At 44.2% G+C, this 25,871-nt stretch overlaps 1 protein-coding gene across 3 annotated transcripts; it reads left to right on the top strand.

Annotated features, from left to right (window-relative positions):
• The first annotated feature begins 953 nt into the window (after positions 1-953).
• TIMM44 (translocase of inner mitochondrial membrane 44) lies at positions 954-24,907 on the top strand. 3 transcript variants are annotated; one of them, XM_074851282.1, is made up of 13 exons: positions 954-1,014; positions 3,202-3,309; positions 3,815-3,985; positions 4,476-4,556; positions 7,105-7,254; positions 9,671-9,810; positions 10,312-10,397; positions 12,593-12,685; positions 13,017-13,141; positions 14,759-14,809; positions 16,790-16,879; positions 20,619-20,729; positions 24,526-24,907. In XM_074851282.1, the coding sequence occupies exons 1-13, from the start codon at positions 982-984 to the stop codon at positions 24,643-24,645; spliced, it is 1,359 nt and encodes a 452-aa protein (XP_074707383.1). In that variant the 5' UTR covers positions 954-981; the 3' UTR covers positions 24,646-24,907. The 3 variants fall into 3 exon arrangements, with proteins under 3 accessions (XP_074707383.1, XP_074707384.1, XP_074707385.1); XM_074851283.1 differs by lacking the exon at positions 16,790-16,879; XM_074851284.1 differs by lacking the exon at positions 954-1,014 and having other exon boundaries at positions 3,820-3,985.
• The last annotated feature ends 964 nt before the right edge of the window (positions 24,908-25,871 follow it).

The following is a 25,871-nucleotide window of genomic DNA, read 5'->3' as shown; positions in this document are numbered from 1 at the left end:
GTTGATAAGCTACAGCTTATCTGCTTGTCTTGGTGGTGTCATAAAGCAGAGCACGTTTCACCACAAGTTGTGTGGCAAGAGCCAGCGTGGTGTCAGAAACCTGCAATGTGGAAAAACAGCTTGAAGGTGTTCTAATAATTTTTGGAGCTACTCTATAGGGAAAAAATGTCACAACTTGATCTTGGTCTCTTAACCCTTTCTCCCCATAAGCTTTAAGGGAACATGCTCTCAAGAACACCTTCTGTGTGGTTCAAACTGTTGACGTTTAGTTTCACCTTTGCTTTCTCCATCAAGAAAATCTCACCTAAGAGGTTCCTGCCCTTTCCACCAGCCCCCTCTCTTGCCTCTCCCCCCTCAGTTACAGGGAGGGAAGCGCTTGTGTGATAAAACAGCTGAACTAACCTTGGGTGGAGGCTTGGTTTTTTTGGTATTACAGTTCATTGAGGGAATTTCCTGAAAGGTAAATTGAAGCAGGCAAGTGTAGCAACCTCAAACCAGCCTTGCTATTGCAGAAAATGTAGCGATGAGCTTTGGGGGGGCACGTTGTTGGCTGCTGAGCAGGAGCGGCGCTTGCTGCGGGAGAGATGGGGGATGCTGCGGTGCTGGAGGAACGGGAGGAGCAGATACTTCACTTGGTATTTTGTACTTTGGAATTAAAAAAAAAAAAAAAAACAAACCAAACCCCAACCCTGCTGCATTTTGCTTCACAATAAAAACCTTAGTTACAACGTTGTGGGAGTTTCCTTGGAGCGACGGGGCCTTGCCGGCGGCGCTGGGGCCTTGCCGCCGCCTCCCGGGCCGCCGGAGCAGGCACGGCGGGGCCGGGCCGGGCCGAGCCCCGCTCGCCGGGGTGAACCCCCCGCCCCGCGGCCGGGCCCGCCGCGGCCTCTCCCGCCATCCCCGGCCACGTAACCCCGGGCGGCGCGCGGGAGTGACGTCACCGCGCGGCGCCGCGCGAAGGTCACGCGCTGAGCTCGGAAGATGGCGGCGGCGGCGGGGGCCGGCGGGTGCCGGGTGAGCGCGGGGCGGCGGCCGCGGGAGAGCCGCTGCCTTCGCCGAGGGCCGGGCCGGTTCTGCTGGGCCGCGAGGCGCCGTGGGACTGCGGTGGGGCGGCGGGAGACAAGGGCGGGCCGCGCCCGCCGCCCCCGGAGGCGCGGCCCGGCCGGTCCGGAGCTAGGGATGCCGTGAGGGGAGAGTGCCGGCGCTGAGCGCCTTGGCGGTGCCGGGCCGGCACGGAAAGCGCCCGGTGCTCGGGGCCGGGGTGGCGGGAGCCTCCTCTCCCCTGCCTGGCCGCAGCGGCGCTGCTGAGGTAGCGGCGCTGCTGTGGCGGGGGCACGGCCCTGAGGGCTGCCAGGCCCGTAGTGAGGGCGCCCGGCGACGGGTGGAACCAGGCACGGGCTCCTCTCCCCGCCTCAGGGCCGCTGCTTGCGCTGCCGTCAAGCTCAGCAAGGGACAGCCCAGGCCAGTTTAGCCCAGAATGGTCTTGGAGCTTCCAAAGAGTCTTCACAGACGGGTCTGTGGTGCTGAGCTGCTCCAGCGATGGCCTCTTGCAGGGTTTAAATATAAATATGGGTTTTTCCCCTGTGTTCAGCAGGTGAATGGGGGTGTGAACTGAACGTGAAGATTCTGGCTTTAAAAGCTGCTTTGTAGTGTCACGTGTTTTGAAGGTGGTTGATCTTTTGTGCCCAAAGTTAAACATGGGATTAAACATCTTTGCTCAGTAGCATGGAAGAAATGTGCCTTTCGGTCAAGAATTGCAATCAGTTAAATCCAGCAGGCAGTCTGCCCAAGGTTTAATGTAATTCTTACAGTTAATACAGATTTTTAAGGTGTGCATATCAGATCTAGCTTATTCTTGCTTGCTACAAAGCCTGGCCTCAGTGGTGACTTGGGCAGCAAGGTTCAAAGATAGGCCACGGAGAGCATTTCCTTCCCTGATATAAAATTGACACTTTAAAGCTCAGCAATCCAACTTGGGTGTAACTACAGAGGCAATAAATCAGAGGGAGCTGAATTAATAAAAGTGTAGAAACCAGTGAGTTAATGTAACACACGTCTTTGGGCCAGGAGGAAATGTGGGGATATTACACCGTTACTTCTCAGATGTAAAGTCTGGATATAGCTTGTGGTGTTTGGTGGTGCCGTCACTGAAGCCACAGGATCAGACAGTGCAGCTTGTTACAAAACCTTTTCAACATCTAGGAGCCTGATAAAGGGGTGGATGTGTTATTGTTGGCTTGGATACAGAATTAAATATTGTCCGCTTGCAGATCGTTTTCCAAAGTCTTTTAATGGCAAAGCCTGTTTGATTTGTCCATGTTTTGTTTTGTGGGTTTTTTATTTTTTAGGATGAGCAGTTTGAGACATGGTCTGGTAGAGAAGGAGCTTGGGTTGCACGATTTGGTAATGCAGGTCCACCAAGAACAGGAGGTTAGTTTGAGGTAAAAGGTGCAGCTTTTGCCTGACTGAAGGCCAAGGATGGGCCGAATAGATTTTCCCAGAATGTGGGAAAGAGGAGCTAGGTCAGTGCTAAAGGATCATATTAAGGGAGTAAAGACAAGAATCTACAAGCTCTGCATAGTCTGCTTTCAGTGTGGGGTGGTGGACTGATGGATTAGCCACGTCATACAAGAATTTGCAGCTTGTGGTCTCAGCAAGGTGCAGCAGAATTTCTCGCTGGTCATTCTGTGATCCAGTGTATCTGTTCTGTGACTTGAGGCAAAAGGTGTTTGTCTCTGACTTCAGGCAGCACAAGTACATACAGAGGGGTCCTGGATTTCCTCCACAGTTGGGAGAAATTATGTTTGGAGCCAGTTTTCCTAGAAAAAACAATATGCTTCTCATCACTAACATGTTTTGACTCGAGGATGGATTTACTTGTGCATCACTGTTTTCATAAAATCAGGGTTCTGTGAAGCACATACATTTTCTCAAGTAATTGTGAAAAGCGTATTGCCCCGTTTTGGACTGCAGCTTTGGTTTTATCACAATGAACTTGTAAGTGGATGTGGTGCTGCTCAAATCAGAGCTTTTATGGATGACTTATCAAGCCTGCAGTGTTCCTGGCAGCACTTAGGAGGTGTTCCCAGAAGAGCAGTGAATATTATCTGTTTTGTGGTGTTCTTTCCTTTCTTTCTTGGCTCTTTAAGGCTGCAGTCACCTTGTATTGTGCACTAACCTGATCTTATGTTTTCATTGCAGAAATGTCTCATCAGTGGCATATGGCTTATATCCAGAAGATACCCAGTTCCTGCAGTCCATAGGGGTACAGTGTATAGAATGAGCAGGCCTGTTTTAGAGATCCGTCAGGTTGGTTAACCGCTGATTTATTTTTTTTTACTTCAGGCTGAAAGTGGTTTCCCATTAGGGTACTAATCTGGGGACTAGATGTGGATATGTTCCTGAGAAGCACCAGTTCTAGGTTGACAGTTTCCACTTTTTAAGATATATCTGATGAATTCAAGGAATTTTGTAGTAGCTGAGTCCAAGTGACAGAGTTCAGGAGTGGTGCTCTGGTAACTTCATCTACCAAACTGTTTAAGCCTCAGCTAACCTCTGGAGTTAAACTTCCTCTGGAGAAGCATCTTTTTTAATGGGTGTATAGATGTACTTCACAGGGTGTTACAAGTGTGTTGGACATCTGCCTGTTTTGAGGGTAAGTTGCTTCTTTTTCAAAGTAGCTGTATGTTTTCCACAACATTTAAAACGTTAGAAGTGACCCAGTGCTTGGCTTAAGTAAATCTACCTGCTGGCTTTGATACTTGTTTAATTTAACGTCTTTTTAGATTCTACAACACGTAATGATTTTCTTTAGTCTAGATGCTACTCTTCTGGAGGAAGAAAGGGTTTTATATCAGGTTTTGTGGAGAACATCAAACAGGAATTAGCAAAAAACAAGGAGATGAAAGAAAGTATTAAAAAATTCCGAGATGAAGCCAAAAAGCTAGAAGAATCTGATGCGCTTCGAGAAGCAAGGAGGAAATATGTAAGTCTTCCTCATGTATTCCTGTGATGTTTTCATTGCCCAGCCACTGAGCTGTTACTGTTCTGAATGTAAATTTGAATCTTTCTGCAGATGAGCTGTTTAGTTCAGCATGCCTGTTTTTATGAGAAGTTCTGCTTGGTTGGAAATACTGGCTGGTAGATGGATGCCTTAGAGAGGTGTTTTGTTTTTTTTTAGTGGAAAATCTTTCCAACAGACTCTTCACTGGATTTCCCAACTAATGAGCAGATAAAATAATGACACATTAAATTTAATGTTGGCAGTAGTTAAATACTTCTTTTGCATTCTTTGAAGAACTATAAACAACATTACTTGCAAAAATGAAATGCTGAAGCTGGTTACTCAGTTTGCTCCCTAGGATGTAGCTCTTTTTGTCCTCAATTACAGTGTTAATGGGGTGTGCTAGGTGCTGAACTGTTTTTGAGTATTTTCCCTCCTCGTAGTTACATGCAGCATGTTTTTTTTTCCACAGAAAACCATTGAATCTGAAACAGTGAAGACCTCAGAAGTGATTAAAAAGAAACTTGAAGAAATAACTGGTACAGTTAAAGAGGTAAAACGCAGCTATGGAAGAACCCTTCCCTAAGGCAGTTCCGCTCTAAGGTTTTGTGTTTTGTGCACATTTGAATTATCACCCTTTCTTTTTTCTTGGTGAAAGGTGGTTGCTATTCCAAAGGTGGTGACTATTTTTAATCTTTAAGGCCAGAATCATTAAGAAAATTGCAGCGATGGCATATGATAGATTTCTTATTCAGTCAGTGTGTGGTCAGAGGAGAGGCACTGTCCGGCGATTCCTCTCAGATTTGGAGACTGGAGATGGTCCTTACAGTTCTGCGTTGTATAGCAGTAAAAAAAGCCTCAAGGTGGTTCTTCCACTGGAGGGCAGTTAGAGCAATGCTGGAAAATCACCCTGGAAAGTTGTTTAGATGTGATGCTCTTCACACTGACACTTCTTGCTACTAAGGTGCTAGGGCTTCTGGCTTCTTACTGCGTGTTGAAAACGATTTGTAACATCAGAGGCTCCAGGCGTTTGTAAGCAGAAGTGCTGGTGCTATAGTTGAAGTGCTCTCCTCTAAGTTAGCATGCTGCAAGTGATCCCGTGGCTCTGTGTGTCTTGGGAATAACAAAATGCCTGGAGGAGCAGGCATCGTTCATACCCAGCAGGTATGACTGTCTTCCATTTGAGGCTCAGACTTTAAAGATCACTGTGTCTGTATAGATCTGCTTTTAAGCAATTGAATTCAAGTTATTTTTTAGGCTGGAACTAAGCACTGCAGCTTGTGCTCATTTACTTCATATCTTGTCTGAGTTCATCCAGAGAGCAGATGTATTTGTGTGTTTAGTATGCTTTGACTTTTATCCTAGAGGAAATTTATGAGGAGTCTTCCTGATAGTATTTTAAATATGGAATAAATCAGGTGCATGTGGCACCTGCAGAAGCTCATCTGCAGCGTTACGGTATCTGTGAATTCAGTGGGTACAAAACTGGGCTATTTGGGCAGTCCTCAGCGGGGTGCAAACCCTTTTATTCCTTATTCCCTCTTTTCTGCCCCCTTCATCCATTCAGTATCTCCCTGCTGCTTCCAGAGGAGACAGGGAATGACTCGCAGGACAGGGCCTGCTGGAATCAACCCGCTGATTCCTGCGTGCTCAGACTGCACCAGCTGCCCTCAGTCTCCAGGGCTGCTGCGAGGAGGAGGAGGAGGAGAGAGCAGATCCAGTCCTACTCACTCCTTTGTGGCGAAAGTGCCTGCTAGTCCGCTGGCTCCCAGTCCTGCTGCGGGGTTTGTCGTTACCCTTCCTTCTGCTGTAGATCTGTCAGTACCCAGGAGGTGGCACTGAGCTAGAAGAGTTGGAGAAGGGCTGTTGCTGCAGTGGCTGCCACCCTGACGGTTACTCCCGAGTCTTGTTTTTCCCTCTTACTGATTAATTAAATCAGCAATGATTAAAAACTTACTGCTCTTTCTCTTAAAGGGAGTACAAGATTTTCTGCAGTAAGTTAGAACTGAGAGGTGCTTCAGGAGGCTGTTCCTTACCCGTCAGTTGAAGCACACAGACTTCCTGCTTGTAGCAAGGCTGCTTCAGAGCAGAGTGAGCCGAGCTGTTTTCAGCCGTGGTTTGAGATCAAAGCCCGTGTGATTGTTCCCAACACTTGCAGTCAGGATCCCCGCTGAGAAGCAGCCAGCCAGACACTGGACTTAAACTCTGTGCAGTCTGAAGTCTGTGTGGGCCCGGTGCCTGCTCTCTGCTGCACTCCTTCGCTCTCATTCTAAGTGTGCTTTGGTGTAGCTGAACTGCGTGTACGTAGGAGCTGGACGTAATGCTCTTTGCTGATGTGGACGTTACCATTATCTTTTCAGTACTGTTGAGGGCGCTGTAAGCGTCTTTATTAGCCAAATCTCACTGAAAAACAGGGAAAAGCAGTTGGGAGTGTTATCCTGTCATTTCTCTTCCTCTGAGGTTGTGGCTTGTGGCCCATCAGGGTTGGCGGCCTGCTGCCAGTGAGATTGCCGAGATCCTTGAGGATCTGATGTGTGCCGGTGCAGAAGGAAAGGGTGACCAGCTGCTGGCAGAGTCCTTTTAACCTCTTGCATATGAGATGCTGGCTCTGTAAACAGCCAAAGTGATGTACGTGGAGATGTTGGGTCGAGAATAGCATTTCCTAATTTTGCAGGAAGAGTTGCATAGCAGGGAGCTGACTCAGCCTCTTCTATACCTTCTTTTAAGAAGCAAGAAGTCCCTGATTGTTTCAAAAGAAAGGGCTAGGGTATTTTAACTCCGGCATCATTGGTCCTTCTCTTTGATGTCAAGAAAAATACATATTTTTTTAAATCTGTGGGTAGCAGCTATTACAAATGCATATGGTCCCGTGAACAGCCAAATTTGTTGTTCTGCACAGAGGTGTTGGATAACGCTGCAGTGCCAAGCCACGGTGTCCCTGTAAGCCTCCCCTGTGACACGTGTGTTCACCTTAGGGTTGATTAGTCTCGTCGTGTGTGCGTTAGGTGGTCTTCAGAATTCGCAAAGAGGAGTTACTCAAAATAAGTTTTCCCCTGTTTCACTTGAAATGACCTTTTCTCTCCTGTTTTGTTTTGTTGCAGAGTTTGGATGAAGTAAGTAAGAGTGATATTGGCCGAAAGATAAAAGAAGGTGTGGAAGAAGCAGCAAAAACAGCAAAGCAGTCTGCAGAGTCAGTGACAAAAGGAGGAGAGAAATTAGGCAAGACAGCTGCCTTCAAAGCTATTTCTCAGGTATGTAAGTCCCACGCCTCTGCAGGACCCAGCGCTGTGGACGCAGCTCGTTAACGTGGAAGTTATGAGCGAGTTTGTGCTGAGTATAAAATTAAATGCAAAACTCTTAGAGCCAGATCTTGTGAGCCATTGGAATAAGCTGATAAGTTCCAGAGATGTATTTTGCAGGTCTAGGATTTGCTCAACAGCCCTAGAAAAGTGTAAGTTGGGAGTACCTGAGCTTCTGCTAAAATGTGTTACTGGGAAGACTGGTTGCTGTGCTTGTGGAGTAGGATAGCAAATGTCTTCTGTGGACAGGTACTAGTGGTACTCTTGGGAACAAACTGGCTTGTTTAAAGCTCTCCTTTTCTTGAAAATATGTAAGCACTCATCTGTTTTGATGTCACCAATCAACTGGCAGTCAGCCTGACAAGAAGTGTTCCCCTCGACTGGTTCCTCATGCCTCGGCTTTAGCCCTTGTAAAAGGAGGAGTCTCAGTCTCATCAGTCGTGTCAGTTCCTCTCTTTCTGTGTTCCTAATAAGACATCATCCGCTAAAGGTCACTTCTAGCTGTAGCTGCAGATCACGTTATCCACCATTTTTTTTCTTTTTCTGTCATGAAACCTGTTATCTTACTCCACCAGTCTCCTAGCCTAAGAACTGTTTGATCCTTCTATGAAGCAGACTGCTAGGCCAGACTTTATAAGCAGGCAATGATTTTATAGGACCTTAAAGTACATTTTTTGAGGCTTAACGATTTGTTTTCCCTGTAAACAGATAAAAACTTTTGATTCATTGTCAGATGTACCTGATTCACAGACCTTTTATAGGCTGTGAACATTCTTGCAGCTTTGCTATACTTTCTAGGATGTATGTAGAATTTGGAATATTCAGTCAACTGCTTCAGAAAACCAAATACAGTTGTCTTAGAAATTGTAGTAGTGGTCTCATTTTAAGCTCCCCATGACTTCGGTATTTAGGAGATATTTTATTTGCACGATCTGGAGCTAGATGATATCCACGGGGGCTTGTGTCTCGTTCTGTTCTCTGCCAGGTTCCCTCAGATGGTCTTTTATAGTCAGTAGGAACAGACTGAGCTTTGGAGCTTTTTATTTGCTTATCCTTGATGTTTAAAGTCACTTAAATTCCAGTTTCTGCTTCATATCAGATCTCAGGCATCTCTTCTGTCTAGGCCCTGAGCGCTGTGGTAACTTTCTTCAGGAAGAAGTCACGCTGGCTTTCAGTAGGGGAGGACGGTTTACGCTGGCAAAGCTGTGTTGGACACTTGGTGTGTCCTCCAGAAAACTCCTGCATAAAATAAAGCTGAAAAATAGCAGCCCCCATAAAGCCACATGATGCTTTGGGCTGCATGACTTGCATGTTCTAAATAAAGATGCAAGTTGGGAAAAGCTGTATAGAGTGTGTATAACAAAATCCCTTTCTGCCTGCCTGTGTCTGGTTGTAATAGGAAAGTGTGCTTACTGTGCAATGGATCTTTTGTAGGTACAGCCATTAGAGAAAGTACTGCTCAAAAGTTCAGTAATAGAAGTAGAGCAGCCAAGATGAAGGAGAAACACTAAAAATGCCTTTTAGTCCGAGTTCCTATTGAACTGTATGACAAAAATTCCCAACAATGGTTGTGGTAGGATGGAGCTTCCTCTTGGCAGTATATGGACTAAGGATGTAGCTGTTCACTGTCTATCAGTCCAGATTTATCAGGTCCTTTTTCTTGATGTAGCTTCACCCAAGAGGGAGAATATCTCCTATTTCTCCTTTAGTATAAGGGCACTACTGTGATTTTTTTCACATCTCTCTCTGGCAAAAACCAGTTTGCTTCGAAGCTATTTTCTCAGCTAGGTGGTGTGTAGAATTCTGTAAAAAGGCTCCTTTTTGTTTTGGGAAAAGCAATGCTTCTGTTGGTTTAAGCTTGGGCCTAGAACCTGGATTTTACAGTGGCTTTGCAGTTAGTTGTTGGTGTTCTGAAGTCCTTCCCCTACTTTTGGATACTAGGAATCATTCTCCCTTTTACCTGGGGCTTGTCATTCTATCAGCAGCTGCTGGCTGTTGGGGGCTGATATGCTTGCCGCCTTCTGACTTGATTTATTCCAATTTAAACTCTGTAGAGGTTACCCTTTATCAGCTGTAAGGTTTGACTGTGTCCGTAGTTTCTACTGTATTGGTTTTTTTCTTCAGGCTGATTCAATACAACCATCCATTTGCTGTCCTAGGCTGTTAACTTCTTAAGCAGAAGGCCTTGCTATTGGTGTGTTTGTCAATAGACATCAGCAAAGAAGCATTTGCTGGGTAAGGGAGGGGTGAATAACCTGTGGTCTCTTTCTGTTTTGTTTTTTTTTCCTTCAGCAGAAGTGATTTTCAGTTTCTGGGAAAGGGCCGGGGGGAGCAGTAAATCAACCTAATAGGGATGTTTTCCTTTCAGGGTGTAGAAACCGTTAAGAAGGAAATAGATGAAAGTGTTTTAGGGCAGACTGGTCCTTACAAACGTCCGGAGCGACTACGAAAAAGAACAGAATTCTCAGGCGAGAGGATTAAAGAGGAGCGAATATTTGAAGCTAATGAGTACGTATTGGATTTAATTTAGGGTGAATATTTCTGTGTATAATTTGATAAAAACTTTAAAATTTAACTACGGGTCAGGGATGGTTAAAATCCAAGTGCTGAAGTGAGGCTGTGGGGTGAGGTGTGACCTAGCAGAGCAAGTAGGTCTGAGAGTAAATTTCCAACATAAGTTGATGATACGGAATGTTCTGATAGTAAAACGGGGCACTTAAAATTATAAAGTGGGTACATAGTGTTCTGACATGAAATTTGGACTTGTGCATGTGTTATGTTTTCTCTCAGTTCTAACATCTTGCTATTTGAATTATGTTTGGCAGCGCTAAGTCTGAGCTCCTTTGCTTTCTCTGCTGCCTTGCTCCACTAAGTCGTGTATCATTTATGTGGTGTAGTAGCCTCAGTGATGCTGCATGCTGCAGTGATACTCATCAGGATGTTCTCCTTTTTATTCTCTCGGTTGTAAGTTACTTGTTCCCAAGAACCCATGTTTTCTGCACTTTCTAGGGAGGCCATGGGTGTGGTGCTGCATAAAGACTCAAAATGGTATCAGCAGTGGAAAGATTTCAAGGACAACAATGTGGTCTTCAATAGTAAGTGTTCCAAAGACAAAGGAGTAGCACATTATTTTCCCTGTTCTGATTCTTGCTGTGTTGGATCTAATGCCATCTGTGCAACTAGTCTCAACATAATGCAAATCATAGCCATTTTTTTTGTTGTAGCTGTTGCTGTGAGGTGGTGTGAATGGGATGTAGGCGTAGTTGACAACATTGCAGCTTTTCCAAGCTGCTCCATCTGTGTTTGGACCCCCTCCCCCAGTCAGGCATTGTTTTTGATCAGTCCTTGCTCCCTGTAGGTACCAAAACCTGCTTTTGCCATTTCTTAAAGAGAAGCAAACTCTGTTCTTTTTTCAATTTTTTTTTAGTCAGATCCACTCTGGCTCTGGGAAGAGGCTGGGGCATGCAGGCGTGTGTGTCACCAGGGAGAGGGCAGGCAGATCTCTTCTCCATGAGCTTATAACAAGCAAAAATCTTGTCTTCAGTGAACTGGTTTCTGTTGTCATCTGCTTAGAACTCTGGAATGTGTGGGACTTTGCCTCCTTTCTGTTTTTATTGCAAAACCTAAAAATACTGAATATCTGTACTGCAGTGGGCAATGGCTTTTGATAGTTATCTAGACACTTAATGTTTCTGAGGGGTATAAAGAAACCTGAGACCAGAATCCTTTAACAAATCAAAATAATTGCTGCCAGTGTACTGCAGGGTAAACGACTTGTTAAGGGAAAAAAAACTGTAAAAGTGCAACATACAATTAACTTTGGATTGTGCTTCTTCCCAACTTCTTTTAAAGCGGGGCTCCTTGGGAGGTACCCAGGAATGGGTTTTTACATCCCATTGTTAGCCTTTCCAAGGAGAGATGTTCATAGCTCCTAAAACTCCTCACATGTTGCATCCTCCACTCCTGTGCCATCTGCACGAGCTCTGTGCATTCTCGAGGATTTATGCATCTTTCCAAGACTGTGGTTTTGCAATTCAGGCAACATTGCGGATGTGGCTGCTCCAGGCTTTACAGCGTGTGCTCTCCCTTTATGTACCACCTGTACCGAGGACGCTGTGTGTTTTTTGGAAGGAGCATAAGCTTCAGGGCAGGCTTCCAGCTGTTAATTGATGTGGTGGGAAGAAGCTTCCCTGCAGGGCCCATTATCCTGCAACTACCTTCTGCAGTTCTGCTCCATCTGATGTTGTCCAGAGACAGATAATGGGTTGGTTCAGACCTTAGTTTGTTGCAACAGTGCCTGCTTACTTAAATGGCATTTTTTTTTTTTTTTTTTTTTCCCACTTCACCTCCTGCCTTTTTTTCTGCCCTGGAGATTTTGCTTTGCAGTTCTCCTTCCCCATCAAATGACTTCTGTAGTTTTCTGACATGCTTGGCTTGCTTTCTTATCAAGGTTGAGAACTACATAGAGCTGCTTAAAAACTGCATCCTTACTGATCTCTTGCTATTTTATTACAAATTTGCAAGATTTAAGGTCTATTCTTGACTTGTCTCCCAGTTAAACTTTCTGGTATTGGTTTCACATCCTGCTACCCCTTGTAGCAGACTGAATCAAGAGGTGTAAGCAGACTGTTACTGGTGTGAGCAAGTCTACTGTATTGTAATGGTTTAGCCTCTGCCGGGGTCTGAGACCACGCGGCCGCTGCCCCTCCCCCACAAAGGGAGTGAAATACAAAGCCCCAAGACTGAAATAAGGAAAGGTTTAATACAACAGTGCAATAGCAACACAACAAACAACAGCAATAACAATAACAGTAATAGTGATAGCAATGAACAGAGCAAAATAGCTACCAAATACAGCAGTTTGAAGCACGATGTACAAAACCACGAGTGCACCGCGCTCCGCGCCAGGAAAAATGTGACCTGCCAGGATGTGACGTCCCTCCGCATGGTATCTGAATAACCCGGCTAGAGCTCTCCCCCCACTGCTGGGGAAACTTAACCCTATCCTGGTTAAACCAGGACATGTATTTTCTCTCTGAAAATCTGCATAGAAGGTCCAGAGTTACTGGCAGCTGACGTCAGAGAAACCATCATTCTCCTAATGACAGTTACTAATAGTTAAGAACATTGCAGGAAGATGAGAAAAGTAACTTTTGAAATAGATACTTGTTAATCAACAAAGAGATTTAGAAGCGAACTAGCAGGTTTGATCTACAACCCATTGCATGTTGTTTCCTGATTCGGGAATGTAGTGGAATGACGCTGCTGCTCATGTCTTCTCTCCTTTCAGGGTTCTTTGAAATGAAAATGAAGTATGATGAAAGTGATAATGCATTCATTCGAGCTTCCAGAGCTGTCACAGACAAAGTCACTGACTTAATAGGTAATGTTTCATCGTTGCTGTGAAAGTGTTAGTTCTGTTCCTAGTGACTGTTCGTGCTGTTGTCCTCCATGTGTTACTAACCTTTGGGGCAGATTCTGGAGCTTTATAATACTTTGCATGGATCATTATCCAGTATCATGCAGCGCAGCAACCTGCTACGGGATCAGAAGTGCTGTACGATGACAAGCCCTTGTAGGGGATAAATCTCAAGCCTAACCTAAAGTCTGCAGTCGTTCCCAGGTTCCTTCCCTCTGGTGTATAACCAAGGGTTTTTCTCTTGTTTTCTGGCGACAGTTATTGTGCCACCAGTCTCACTGAATTGTTTTATTAGGAGGATTGTTCTCGAAGACAGAAATGTCTGAAGTTTTGACAGAGATACTCAAAGTGGATCCATCCTTTGACAAAGATCGGTTTTTAAAGCAATGCGAGTATGATATAATCCCCAATGTCTTGGAGGTAAGGTGGGGGTAGAGTATGATGCTTTTGTTTTATTTTTTTCTTTCACTATAACATGGAAGGTTTTTCTTTTAGTTTTCTGATGCTAAAATTAAAAGCTGGGACAGCATTTGCTTCTCAAGCATCCAGCTTTGCACAGAACATGAGATAACCTTGGGAAAAGGAAGTTGAATCCCACGTAACAATTTAGTTTAAAACTATACTTCATAGTTTAGTAGACTGGTAAATTTTTTTTCTGGCCTCAAAAACAACTAATTATCTTCCATGAGAAATGATATGGGCATCAGAGGGATCAAACTGAAGTAGGTGAATGAACAGTACTGGGAAAATGGTGATATCAAATATTGATAAAGGATTTGGTGCGTATGTACTACTGGATTCTAAATGATCTGTGACTGCTTGGGAAGAAGACCAGCTCATGACAAATGGTTTAGTGAAAGTATTTCTGGCACTAGTCAAGAAAATATGTGGAACTTAATGTTTTTAAAGACTAAAGCATAAAAACACACAGAGGATAGCACTGGTGAAGGATGTGGCTTCAAGTATAAATGGATATAGTTCCTCTCACCGTAACAGTATGTCAGAAAAGACAGAGTGAAAGTAGGGGATTTGAGAAAGTACAGCAGAAATTGTTTTGAGAGATTTGTGTGAGACTGGAAATACTGAGGTTTGGAAGAGATAAACAAACACTAAGATAGAGCAAAGTGTTATTTTCTCATCCTGCAGTGCAGTGAGTGATCATATCTCAAATTGATACATGCTAATACACGTGTAGAAATATTTATGATACTGCTAGTCATGAGCTAGCATTATAGGGTGAATAAAAATAATTTGATGCTTACAGATACAAACATTCAAACTGATGCATAGTTAGGTTTTGTCACTGCTGTTTTTGTAGTGACTGACTTGTGCATCAGATCTGGGACTGGAAGTGTAAAGTCGACAGTGAAGTAAGACAGACCTGTCATGGTGAATCTGCTTTTCCTAACGGTGCCATGTCACTAAAGCGAGCTGCAAAAAATGGGCTCTTGACTCTTAGAGAATGAATTTTCACAGGAGAGGTTTTTTCAAACTGTAGGCAGCCAGCTTACAGATGCCATCAAGTATGAAGATTTATAGGCATTAGATTGGAAAAACACCCTGCCACATGTAACTAACTTTATTTTGAAATCTGCTGAATTCCCAGCTTCTGTCTCATGAATCCCAGGTGTTTATTACACCGTTATTTAAAGATAAAGCTTTCCATGAATTGCAGATTCTTCTGTTCATTTGGTGCCCTGAATTTTTCACAGTCTTGAGAACTGTAGATCTACTTCTGGTTTGTACTCCTGCCTCTGTTAATCCCACCTCCCAGGGTTTCTGGGTAGTGGGTGTTCTGACTTTTTGGACAGGAAAGTTTAAGATAGCTTTTATCTTAATTATTGAAAGGTTTATGTACATCTGACTCAGTACGTGCATGTTTATAGAAGTTCTTAGTGCTGCTCCCCTTTGAAGCTCCTGTCTTTATTCAGGGTTTCACAAGATGTAGGATTTGAAGTACCTTGCCACCAGTAATTTCAACTCTGATATAGGAGGTGTTTTAAAATGTTCATATTTTATTTGATTTTCCTCTCTTAGGCTATGATGTCTGGAGAGCTTGATATCCTTAAAGATTGGTGCTATGAAGCGGTAAGTGGAGCTCCTAAAAATGTCTGAAAAGGTTATGATTCTCTCTTTTAAGTAGGTGTATTGGACTATCTTTGCTTGCAAGCTGTCCAACTGTTGTATCTATGATGTTGCTTACCTGCTTTGCTCAGCTGCTTCCCCATGTAACGTGTTCATACTATAAAAGACAAATGCAATCAAGTGTACACGCTGGACTTCTGAAATAGTCTGGATATGAGAGAAGAGCTTTAGAGACAGACAGCGAATCAAGAGCTAAGCTCAGACTAGTCACTAGCTCCAGTTCTGCACTGCTCTTCTTGATTTGGATGGGCTTTAGCAGAGCCTGTATCCCAGATACGTGATGAGAAGGTGCAGAGACATTTGAGCTGACCCAAAAAGGCGATGCTTTTCTGCTTACAGAGTCAAGTTGTCCCTGGAGCTGTTACACAAACACAGCTCCACTGCAGTATCCCAGCAAATAATCCTGGCAGGCTGAAGTTTTTTCTGAAATTGCATCAGAGATGGTCTGCAGCCTGGATAATCTCACTGCAGAAAACAGATCTTTCTTTTGTTGTACAAAAACTGATTTTGTGTTGGGATAGATTTTCAGTATTGGATCCACTTCTTGAAATAGTGAGTATGAATTGGTTGCAATTCAGTGATTGTCCACTTAACTTCATGAAAGCAGATCCTTTCCTGACAACGTAGATGGACACTTGTTCTGGTCTTCACGCTGCTCCAAAATAATTGTGTTGTAGGCAACGCAGAGCCATTAAATAAAGAATTTAATTGCTTAAAGTGAATGTTCTTCTTACTGATCACCACCAGCAGAGGGCTGGAAATGCACACACTGGAAGAGGCAGTTTTTTGTATTTAATTTTGTTGTTGTTAGTTGTGATTAACATCTTCATAACAGTATTGCGGTATGTAAGAATCAGATATTCAAAGCAGTAAAGTAAACAAAGTTCTTTACTGGTTCAAGCAGCCTTTGAAATGACACCGTAGAATTCCTCTCAAATCTCTAGAGGGAAGTAGCAGATTCATTGCAGTTTATAAGACAAAAAGCAAACCCTTCTAAGCTAGTTGTAGTTATAAATTAAGCTCATAAGTCAAGAATCATCCATAAAATAAGCCAAAGGAGGAAATGAGAATCCTATTACTGTGAATCCAGGAGATAAGGCTCTTGAACAGATCATACCACAAGCATGAAGTGTGTGATATTGCTCACTAAAGTGTTGGAATACAGACCAGTAAAGCAAAAACTTCTTTAAGTGGTAGGTTTACCAACCGAGCTGCAGGTTGCTGTCAGCCCACTGGCTTAGGTATAGTTTGTGGTTCATGGAGCTGCCTCTGCCTACTGTCCTCAAAATCCCTGATCTGTAACTCCAACTTCACTCTAGTGACTTTGCCAGCAACTTCTGTAGGATATTTGCTTTTAAATGCTTGTGATGAAGGTTAGAAGATCCATGGTGGGGAGGCAGGTAGGGACTGCCTCCTGTTTGTTCGATACCTGCCAAGAATATGGTGATAATGCTGGAAGCAAGTAGAAATTCACTGTCCCAAACAACAGCTCACGATGCATAAATAATGAAGCATATGTGCATGTGCCTAAAAGGAGCCAGGAAATGCTGGTCTGCCTCCAGGGTCTGGCTGGGTATTGGGAAAATAGCTCGGTTCCCAGACTGTTTCTCCTCGTCTGCTGTCGAATCAGAATCGCAAGTGCCTCAGCTATCAGGTGCACTCGATGTACATACTCTGTAGTGACTGATGGATCTCCTGCTCTGGCCAGGGGAGGTGGGATTTTTAGTGAGAATTTGCTTATGTGGAGCCCAGAGCATTTGATGTAGCTGTTTGATACCTTGCAAGACAGACGTGTTCAGCGTATTTGCAAAAAAATGACTTTTATTCTTCTCTTTTTTGGTGGTACTCTTTAAGCAGAAAATCCTTTTTTCTTTGTGACAGAACAAATTCAAACGTGTAACACAAGTTTGTTGCTTCATTTAGACTTACAGTCAGCTTGCTCATCCAATCCAGCAAGCCAAAGCCATGGGTCTCCAGTTCCACTCCAGGATTCTTGACATTGACAACATTGATGTGAGTGTCCTTTTCTGTATTTCACCTTGGGGGATGAATTAGAAACTCAGGGCCTGAGAAGGGGTTTTCTTCTCCGCTCTGACTGCTGGTTTTTTGCCTCACACCACTCTGGTGTTTGCCATTTCTGCTAACAGAGGAACAGGTCACCGCTGCTGGAAGGGAGAGCTCCTGGGACGTTTGCCACTGTGTGATCAAGCCTCGGTTACGGAGCTGTGGTTTGTCTCCTCTCTGCCAGGGCAGCTTGGTCTCAATCACCAGCATATAGACTGAGAAAGGCTAATAATAAAGGCAAATAGCACTGACCCAGTGCTTTCACAAAGGGCTTTGTTGGTGCTTACTCTGGAAGATAACGTGCAGTACGTCTGTGGCTCAAGGTTGCGCAGTGCAGGAGTGGCTGTTTGAGAGATTTAACTGCTGTTCTGGATGGCTCTTGATGAGCGGGGAGGTAACGGCTGTGAGCGGAGCCGTTGCCTCCTTAGGAGCAGTGCTGGTAGTTGGGGACTCTGGCCAGATGTCTGCACAGTTGTAATCCTCTCTGCGTTCCCCTTTATTGAGGAGCCAGAGGTGTTATTGTTCTACTTAGCAGTAAGTCTACAGCAGTACTTTCATTTAAGTCTTTAGTGTCATCTGTCACTGGCCTCTTAAGTTTTCTTCAGATCTTTCTTGCAATGGCAAAGGTATCTCAAAGAAATTACCACCTTTAGTCAGGCCTTTCATATCCCATAACTAGCTCTGCCTCAAAGGAAATGTGCAAGGGGAGGAGGGGAACAGGGCAGCTCTACACTGGTGCTTTAAAACACGGGTGGAAATAGTCTGAAGTCAGAGCAGCTGTTTGCCTTTGTCATCAAAGGTGCTAACTCAAAAGGCAGCAACATTCAGTACCTGCTTCTGTTGGAGCCAAGTATTGTGGTGTACTTGTCCAATATCGTGCAGCTGTGCAGTATTATACTCAATAAAATGATAAGCTGAACCCCTTCAGACAATTAACTTAAAGCCAACTGCAGGGGCATTCCTGTAGGAACAGAGGACACGGTTAGAGCTATTTAATAGGGGTTTAAACCCAGTGGTGATCTGGTCCGAGGTGAGGAAGCGGAGGGTTGGAAGCTCTCAGGTGGAGATGGAAACGGAGCCTGGCGGTAAAAGGCTGCTGTTCAGAAAGGGAGAGCTGTTCCAGATGTTGTTGGGTGTATTGGCTGGCCAGATGTTTCTTACTTGTGGTCACACCCCTGCAAGGCAGGAAGAATTCAGCAACCGTCATGGAAAACCGAGGGAACAAAATCAGATGCTGTTGGTGGTTTCCTGAAAGGAGGACTACTGATGGTGATTCTTCTCTCTGTGCAGCCCTGTGCAGAGTCTCTCTTTTTGTGTGCACATCATTAAAAAACTGCAGTGGGTGCAGGAGAGCTCCAGAAACCTGTGAGAAAATGCCCTACAGTGAGAGACTTAATTTGACCTGTGTAGCCCTACAAAAGAACAGCGGGAACTGACTTGATTAATGACCACGTATCGTCACAGCGAGCGAGAAGATCATCTACAGGGCATCTCCTAACACAAAAGGCTAATGTCTGGTCCCCTTCCTAGGACTGTTTTGCCTTTTAGTCTTGATAGGCTTCTCATTTTCTCTCATCCATCTGGGTTCAGAGGAAGCCATTCCTGCCTCTTCGGTAACTGAATATTAACTGCAAGCACATGCCAAATGAGCAGGAAAATTTCTGCGGCATCTGCAATTCTCTTGATTATCTTCAGCAATAAATAATGTGGTCTAACAAAATTAAAGCTATGGAAGTAATACTCATGATTGCTTTTTTTAAGCATCTTATTTAAATCAAAGGTTTTTCCTGTACTGTTAGTGTCTAGGAGACTTGATTTCATTGTATGCTAAATAACTTTTTTCCTCTGTAAATACTAATTAGCATAGAGTTGTGCACAGATTCTGAGTGGTGACTGGAAAGACATTTCGTTATTAACTTGTTTTAGATGCCTATATTTTTGCATGAAATTTCTCAAGAAAATTACATCTTAGCTGGAAAATGATTGATATGGAACATAAATGAGTGCAGTTCTTACGCTCTCTGTAGTGCGAGAAGGGGGGTAAAGGGTGTTGTGTGTTTAAATTTTTAAATGTGTTTCTCTAGAGGAGATTTATGGGAGTATGTTGAGTGATCTCATCCAGAAAAACAGTTCAGTGAGCCTGGAAAAAAAAACCCCATGTAGAAGATTTAAGGGAATTCACATGCTGCAAAATTGGCAGCATTAAAATTAAGATCAAGTCTTTCAAACATAAGCATCTGAACTCATGTTCCAGGTACTTGCTTAAGCACTTTTGACTTCACTAGACAACTGCTGCCTTTAAATTTAATGGAATTTTGGATCCTTGATATTTATTAGGACTATTTATTTGGCTGCCTAAATGCAGTTTTAAGTATGTGACTTGTGAAACGGGGTTTCTGAACTTAGTGTGGGAGGAGTGATATAAATAATGTCTTGATTATAGAGCTTTTTTGGGATCATAATACTAAAAAATAAATCAATACCAGTATGGAAGCCTTGGTGCCCTTAAGGGATACAGCCTATTCAGTGAACAGTCCTCCTCCTCCTTGAAACCCACATGCAAATTTATGTTGTCGAATTATCAATGCCAAGTGGCGTCATATAAAATATCTGTCATGGAAACTGGTCTGACGAAGAGCTGTGGGATCTGGTTTTTGATAGTTGGGTGGAAGGCGTTATCATTGCTGAATGAGTCAGGCCAGTTCCAGAAATGCAGTGTGGACTGGGATGGCGTGAGTTACTGCAGAGCTAGGGAACGGATTCCCTCAGGTTAAGCAAAGGAGCATTGCAGCAGTGCTGTTTTCCTCAGGGGAGAGTAAAATATAAATACACATATTTATATTTTTTTGGTGAATTATGGTACAGTCTTGTAACTGTCTCTTGTGTTACATTCTTTATTATATGAGAAAATGCAATGTTTTTGAAGCAGTATCTCTCATAGACAAAAGAATACAATCATGCTACCTTAAGTTTGAGGTGGTAGAGTACCTTTTTGGGTAACACAGCCAGTAACTCCAGAGTTACTGAAGAGCAAGATATTCTGTAGCATACTGCATTCCCACAAAAGAGACAGAAAGAGGGTTGTATTTTTGAAGAGCACAGCTTTGGGAGAAAAAATTCTCCATTCCTCTTTGCATTTCACTTAATAAATTCTTTAAATATTTAATGGAGTGACCTTAGAATAGAGAAAAAAATCCTGTCAAACAAAAGGTCTCGCCTTGAAGTCTTTCTGTTACTTACTTCTGTTTATCTAGTTCAGTACAATTTCATGTCAGATTCATTGAAAAGCAAGAGAAGAAACTTCAGTTGGTGTACTTTCTTCAGAAAATGTTATTTTTTTCAAAAGCAGGGTTTCCTTTATTTTTGGTTTTTAATTTGGAAATAATGGAACAGAGCTTGTTCATGTTTCCCAGATATTTCGACTTGGAAAAATTACGAAAAATTTCAGAACAATTTTGGGAAAGCTTTTAAATACAGGGAAGGTTTTCAGTAAAATGCTTTGCAATAGCGTCTACAGCATCTGTATTAACAGAGCAGGTATAACCTGATTAAAATAACTAGATTCAGCTCTGGGAGAAGATGGGATTGTTACCTGTGTCAAGCCATAGGAGTTGGGTTAAATAGTCAACGTTTTTACATTAATCTACAGAAATTGTTTGTTTTCTAATGGAATTTTCTTTCATTGCAGCTGGCTATGGGGAAGATGATGGAGCAGGGACCAGTATTAATCATCACTTTTCAGGCTCAGGTCGTGATGGTAATTAAGAACCAGAAAGGGGAGGTGGTGGAAGGTGACCCGGTAAGTGATGCTCCTCAGCTTCACACAGTTTCCCCGGGTGCTCTGCTAGCTGTCTCCGTTCTTAGGGGGTCCTGGGTGTGCCTGGAGCAGCGAGTGTCTGCACGTCCTCATTCACTCGTGTGTGTAGTGCCCTTGTGGGTCAGGCCTTGGTTCAGCTCAGTGTGGGCTATTTGTTCCTGTCAGACTCCTGAGGTGTTACGACTTATTAATTGAGAATTGTTATCTCAATTGACCCAGCGCTGAGGGATCTGGAGGAGTTGAGAACGGTCAGTGTGAGGTTAATGGTTGGACTGGATGTTCTTCAGGGTCTTTTCCAGCCGAGATGATTCTGTGATTTTAAATCCCAGTGAGGAGAGGAGCTGGAGCTATGACCACTGGCAGCGCTTTCCCTTCCAGTTGCTGCTGAGCCTGGCTAGCACCCTCCCTGCCTGCAGTTACCACCTGAGTTCTGCCCCTCTGGCACCCTCTGGGACAGAATTGAACTGTCCTGCTGCCAGTTAAAGCTCCATCACACAGCTCCCTCCTGATCCTGTTCTTTTCTTCTCCCTTTTCCTTTCATAAAGGGCGCTGTAAGAACAGAGCACAAAGATGTTTGGTAAACAGGGTGGGAGCTGGAGTTATTTAAGTCGTTTGCAGGAGGTGGGGAAAATCACTGTAAACAACTGAAAGTACAAGTTCATGTTTTTGGCTGCTGCCTCCCTGCACTAGTACAAAATATCTACAGCACCACAAGCCTTTACTTACTGAAACTCTCCCGTATCCAGTTGTGTTAAATGCTGTACATGGTACAGGCTTCTGGTGGGAACCTCTGACACAGGGTGATTTGTGCAGCAAATCCCTGGATTGTACTTCGTTGTGGTTTAGCTTTTAACCTGCGAGTCCAGCCTGCATAATCTGTTGTGAGGGATGCTAAACTGAGCCTGTCAGACATAACCACAGAATATGCTTGTTCCCAGAGTTAATGACACAGCAGGCTCAAGGAGCCCTGTGCATTTTCTGGAATACGTTTGTTCTCGAGTGGCTCGCTATCCCGACAGCTCTGGCTTGCACTGTGTCTGTGAATGTTTAAGTAGCTTAATGATATATAATGGGGGACATTGTGAGAGGCCTGGAGCTGGCAGTTTCTATCAGACTTCCATTAAAATTAATACATGCATTTAATAAATATTGGCTTTTTGCAACCATTCTCTTCAGTCCAAGCTATAAGTTTTCAAAAAAAAGGGACTAATTTTAATGATGGGGCCCATCTGGACTGATTTACAGCCTGTCACATCAACTGCAGGGGTGGAACAGCTGATAGAGTGATTTCTTGCATTAAATTACTGCATTCCTAGAAGATAGATATTGATGTGATAATTATTGAACAGGATATCTAAGTCTGTTTGCTGTCTGATTTCTCTGGAGCGGCAATGAATCAAGGAGATGCATTAAAATTCTCCATTGGAAACAAAACTTCAGCTTTAATCAAATGTCAGATGCGGGCTGGCTGGTAACTATGATTTGGTGTTAACTGCTGAGCTGCTCCTGCGGAGTACTGAACAAATGACGTTCAAGGGAAAAGGAGCCTCAAATTGTAAACTCTCTAAATAGAAATCATATGCTTGTAATTGCTGCGGTATTTCACCTAGTTGCAGTTGTTCAGGTTCCCACTGCTGTGCTGCAGGCTCACCCCCAGTGAGGTGTGGGGAGACCAGGCAGCCTGGGACGGGGTGGCACCCGGTGTTGTGGTAGTTAACGCAGGGGGGTCCCCACGGAGCACCACAAAATCAAATCTGGGACAATGAGGCCTTAGTCAAGCCAGCGAGCAGTGCTGCCAGGTCAAGGGGGTCTTTTTAAAATTAGCCCCTGAAGGACTGTGAGACAGGATGCTGTTTGTCCTAGCAGACTGGGGGATTAAAGGACAAATTTTTGCCTCACATGCATGGCCATGATAGAAATCTGCCTTTGGGGGGCCACGCGTTTGCTGTCCCACTTTCTGTGAATATATGCAGCAGCATGCACTGTACATTGAGGATTAAGATGTACGCTATTAATAAAAGCACCAGGTCAGAAAAACAGAGATCTCTCCACTCTGAACACGTAATTTTTATGTTTCATCACGTCTCATTTCCAGGAAGAAAGCTGTGCTGCTTGTTCAGTACTGCATGCTGCAAGATTACCAGTAACGCTAAGTTTATCTGCTGTTCATCCCTTCAGAAATCCCACGTTCAAGAACATAAACTTTTCCAGATGTAGCAGAGCTTTGATGCTGAAGTGTGTGATTAAATTGCCATTCATCACAATCTTACGAGATGGACTTTGAAAATCACAAAATTCATGCAAATTAAAGTTCCACTGGCAATGTTAAATCAGTTATGCTACCCACTTCATTTTGAGCTTATACTTAGTGGTTTATACTCAGGAAAGATCTGTTAGCCTTGCTGTGACTGTACATCAACGTACAGCCTGTCTCAAGCAGGCAGAAGTTTTGTTGTTTTTCTTCTCTTGTCCCTTCTGCTCTTCTGACATATCCCAAACATCTGTATGACTCAAGTTTTCAATCACTTCCAACGCTTCTGAGCAGAGCTGAAGCAAGTTAATGTTCTGAAACACTGAGCAAGAAAAAAATGGCTTTATGATATGTGATGTTTCTAAAGCATTAGTTTTCTAATGACTGGTCTGGTACAGAAAGTCTCCCCTCTCACATTTGTGTACCTAAATTATAACCTATAAAGATTCATGCATTCGATCAAAAATGTAGTAGTTAAGTACAGATCTGGGAGCTGAGCCAATGCACAGTCTGATCCCTCAGTGATACTTCCTTATCTGAGGGAAATACTCTCCATGGTTAATGGTTAAATGATAAAATCAAAATAGCCTTTGATTTGCAGAGTGGATCTGTGACGCTGCCAGATTTGGGCTCCTGGCAGCCCAGTCTCTGATGGGCGGTGTCACCTCTCTGCTGGGAGAGGCAGCGACTTTGTCACTGGTAGCTGCAGTGACTCTTCAGGGAGTTGTTTTCATAAGACCATGAGCGATGGCCTCAGGATGTGCTGAGATACAGCTTTCATCCTTATTCACTTACTCTGAACAAAACTGCTGGCATTCTCATTACGTGCATCAGGGATGGAAAAGCTGATAGTTCTGTTTCAGTCCGTAACCCCAGATGGTGAAAGCACTGTCTGCACAGCAAAGATTTGATTGCAGAATTAGTGTGTCTCTGTGGCTGACGCTATGGCTGGACTTGGTATGATCTGATTGTCATGGATAAATGTTGTTGTTTTAACTCTCTGTCTCTCCTCAGACCTGGTGATGATAATTTTTGGGTAATTTGAGCTGCTCAAATGGAAGTGTGAGAGCTAGTGCGGGAGCTGTGGGGAGGGGATGCAGCTCATGGGCTGATGTGGGAGAAGCAGAGTTATAGCTGCAGGAAAGAGCCTAAACTTGATTGGAGGTTACAGAGAGCAGTACAGCCTGGCGGCCAAACCAATTTGAAACCAGAAATTTATATTTAAAAATAAGGTCAGATATCAATCTTGGCACTGGTGCCAGTTAATGTATGTCAGCCAGAGATATTTGGAAACCCTAATTCTGTTTTTGGAAATCAAGTTTATCTGTTCCTGACTGTGATAAGAGTCTAACCACAATCTAGTAGATGTTGCTGGAGCTGTCCTTATTCGGGACCTTCGGGCTTAGAACCAGAGAGCAAAACCACAAGAACAATCTCTGGAGGAAGTGAGGAGCATGTCCCCGTCAGCTCTGAGCCAGGAGGTCTGTGACCACCACGCACGTTCTAACGACAGGATTTTCCTTCCAGGACAAGGTTCTGCGGATGCTGTACGTGTGGGCACTCTGCAGAGACCAGGATGAGCTCAACCCCTACGCTGCGTGGAGGTTATTGGACATTTCCTCATCGAGCACTGAGCAGGTTCTCTGAGAAGAATTGCATCCAAGGGCTTCCTGTACCTCTCTTGAAGCCACGCCGGCTCTGAACTGGCACCAGTCTGCTGTATGAGGGACTGTGGGGGAAGAGGCTGGGTTGGTTCCTTTTCAGAAGAACAGGCTATTCGGTGTGCCCTCGTTATACCAATCCCTGTAACGAACTGGACGAGTCTGACATACCTGCCTTACGCTTTGCTGTGTAGTATCGCACTGTAAGGATGTACGGTAGACTTCAACGTGAATGGTCTGAGACACTAGCAGCTGCTGTTGGCTCCTTTTTTAATTGTGGCTGAAGGAGGCTGGTTTGGGTCCTGTGTGTTTCCCAGTGTTTCCAGTGATGGACAGAGGTGGGTATTGGAGAGTGAGATGTCACAGGTCTAGTTCCCATCTGCTGTCGTCCTCTGGTGGCCTCAAAGCATCCCTGAGAAGGTCTTAGAGGTGCTTTAAGGCGTGTTGGTCTTAGCTAACATACATCTCTTGCACAAGATGCACCAATAAGCCTTCTGTTGCTGCAGTGTCTTGCACTTTACCGAACCAAGTACAATCAGGACTTTGCATATGACTCTCTGCTGGTGTGGGCTCAGGAGGTGTGGGCATCATCAGGCAGGTTCTGGAGGCTGGTTGCAGGGATGGAGTTTGCTGCCAGTGATAATATTTACATATCCACAGCTTTGCAGGGGAAACATTACTGTTTCTGGTGTTTGTTCATTGCGTCAGCTGGTGCCACTAAAGAGCGCACAACCGCATCTCTGTTGGGTTCATCTGATGGTGTGGAGGAGAGAGGCTGTAACCGGCTGTGAGGGAGCGGGCAGAGTGCCGGAACAGAGGTCACGAGTAGGGGTGGACAGACGAGCAACAAATGAGTAAATAAAATGCAATAGCAGGTAGAAAATCACCTCTTGTAGCTCAGGTATTTATTATGTGAGACGGGAAAAGAGGGCGCAGCTCACACACCTCCAGTGTAAAGTGCATTACGAGCGTGGCTTCACCAGCTGGACTTGTGTGTCAGGGGGGTGGCACACCTGGCCTGGGGGTCCCAGGTAGCCACTGGAAGATGGCAGAGGGGCAGCTGCTGGCACGCTTACACGGACTCTAGGATTTCTGCTGAGGGCTCAGTTTGGGAGCTGTGATGTGGGTCGATTCGTCACCTGCCTCCTCTTAACGGAAAGTGAGGTTGGGGGAAGAAACATTGATCGTGGAATAGGAAATCAAAGGACTGAT

This window comes from Strix uralensis, chromosome 27 (genome assembly GCF_047716275.1).
Source record: "Strix uralensis isolate ZFMK-TIS-50842 chromosome 27, bStrUra1, whole genome shotgun sequence".
In the NCBI taxonomy this organism is placed as follows: Eukaryota; Metazoa; Chordata; class Aves; order Strigiformes; family Strigidae; genus Strix; species Strix uralensis.
The sequence above is the reverse complement of the archived record's forward strand: the minus strand, read 5'-3'. Positions and strand labels throughout refer to the sequence as shown.

Coding starts and splice junctions, on each gene's coding strand:
- TIMM44 (XM_074851282.1), top strand. CDS start 982: ATGGCGGCGGCGGCGGGGGCCGGCGGGTGCCGG. Junction 14,810..16,789: donor AAGATTGGTGCTATGAAGCG/GTAAGTGGAGCT, acceptor TGCTTCATTTAG/ACTTACAGTCAGCTTGCTCA. Junction 16,880..20,618: donor TTGACATTGACAACATTGAT/GTGAGTGTCCTT, acceptor CTTTCATTGCAG/CTGGCTATGGGGAAGATGAT.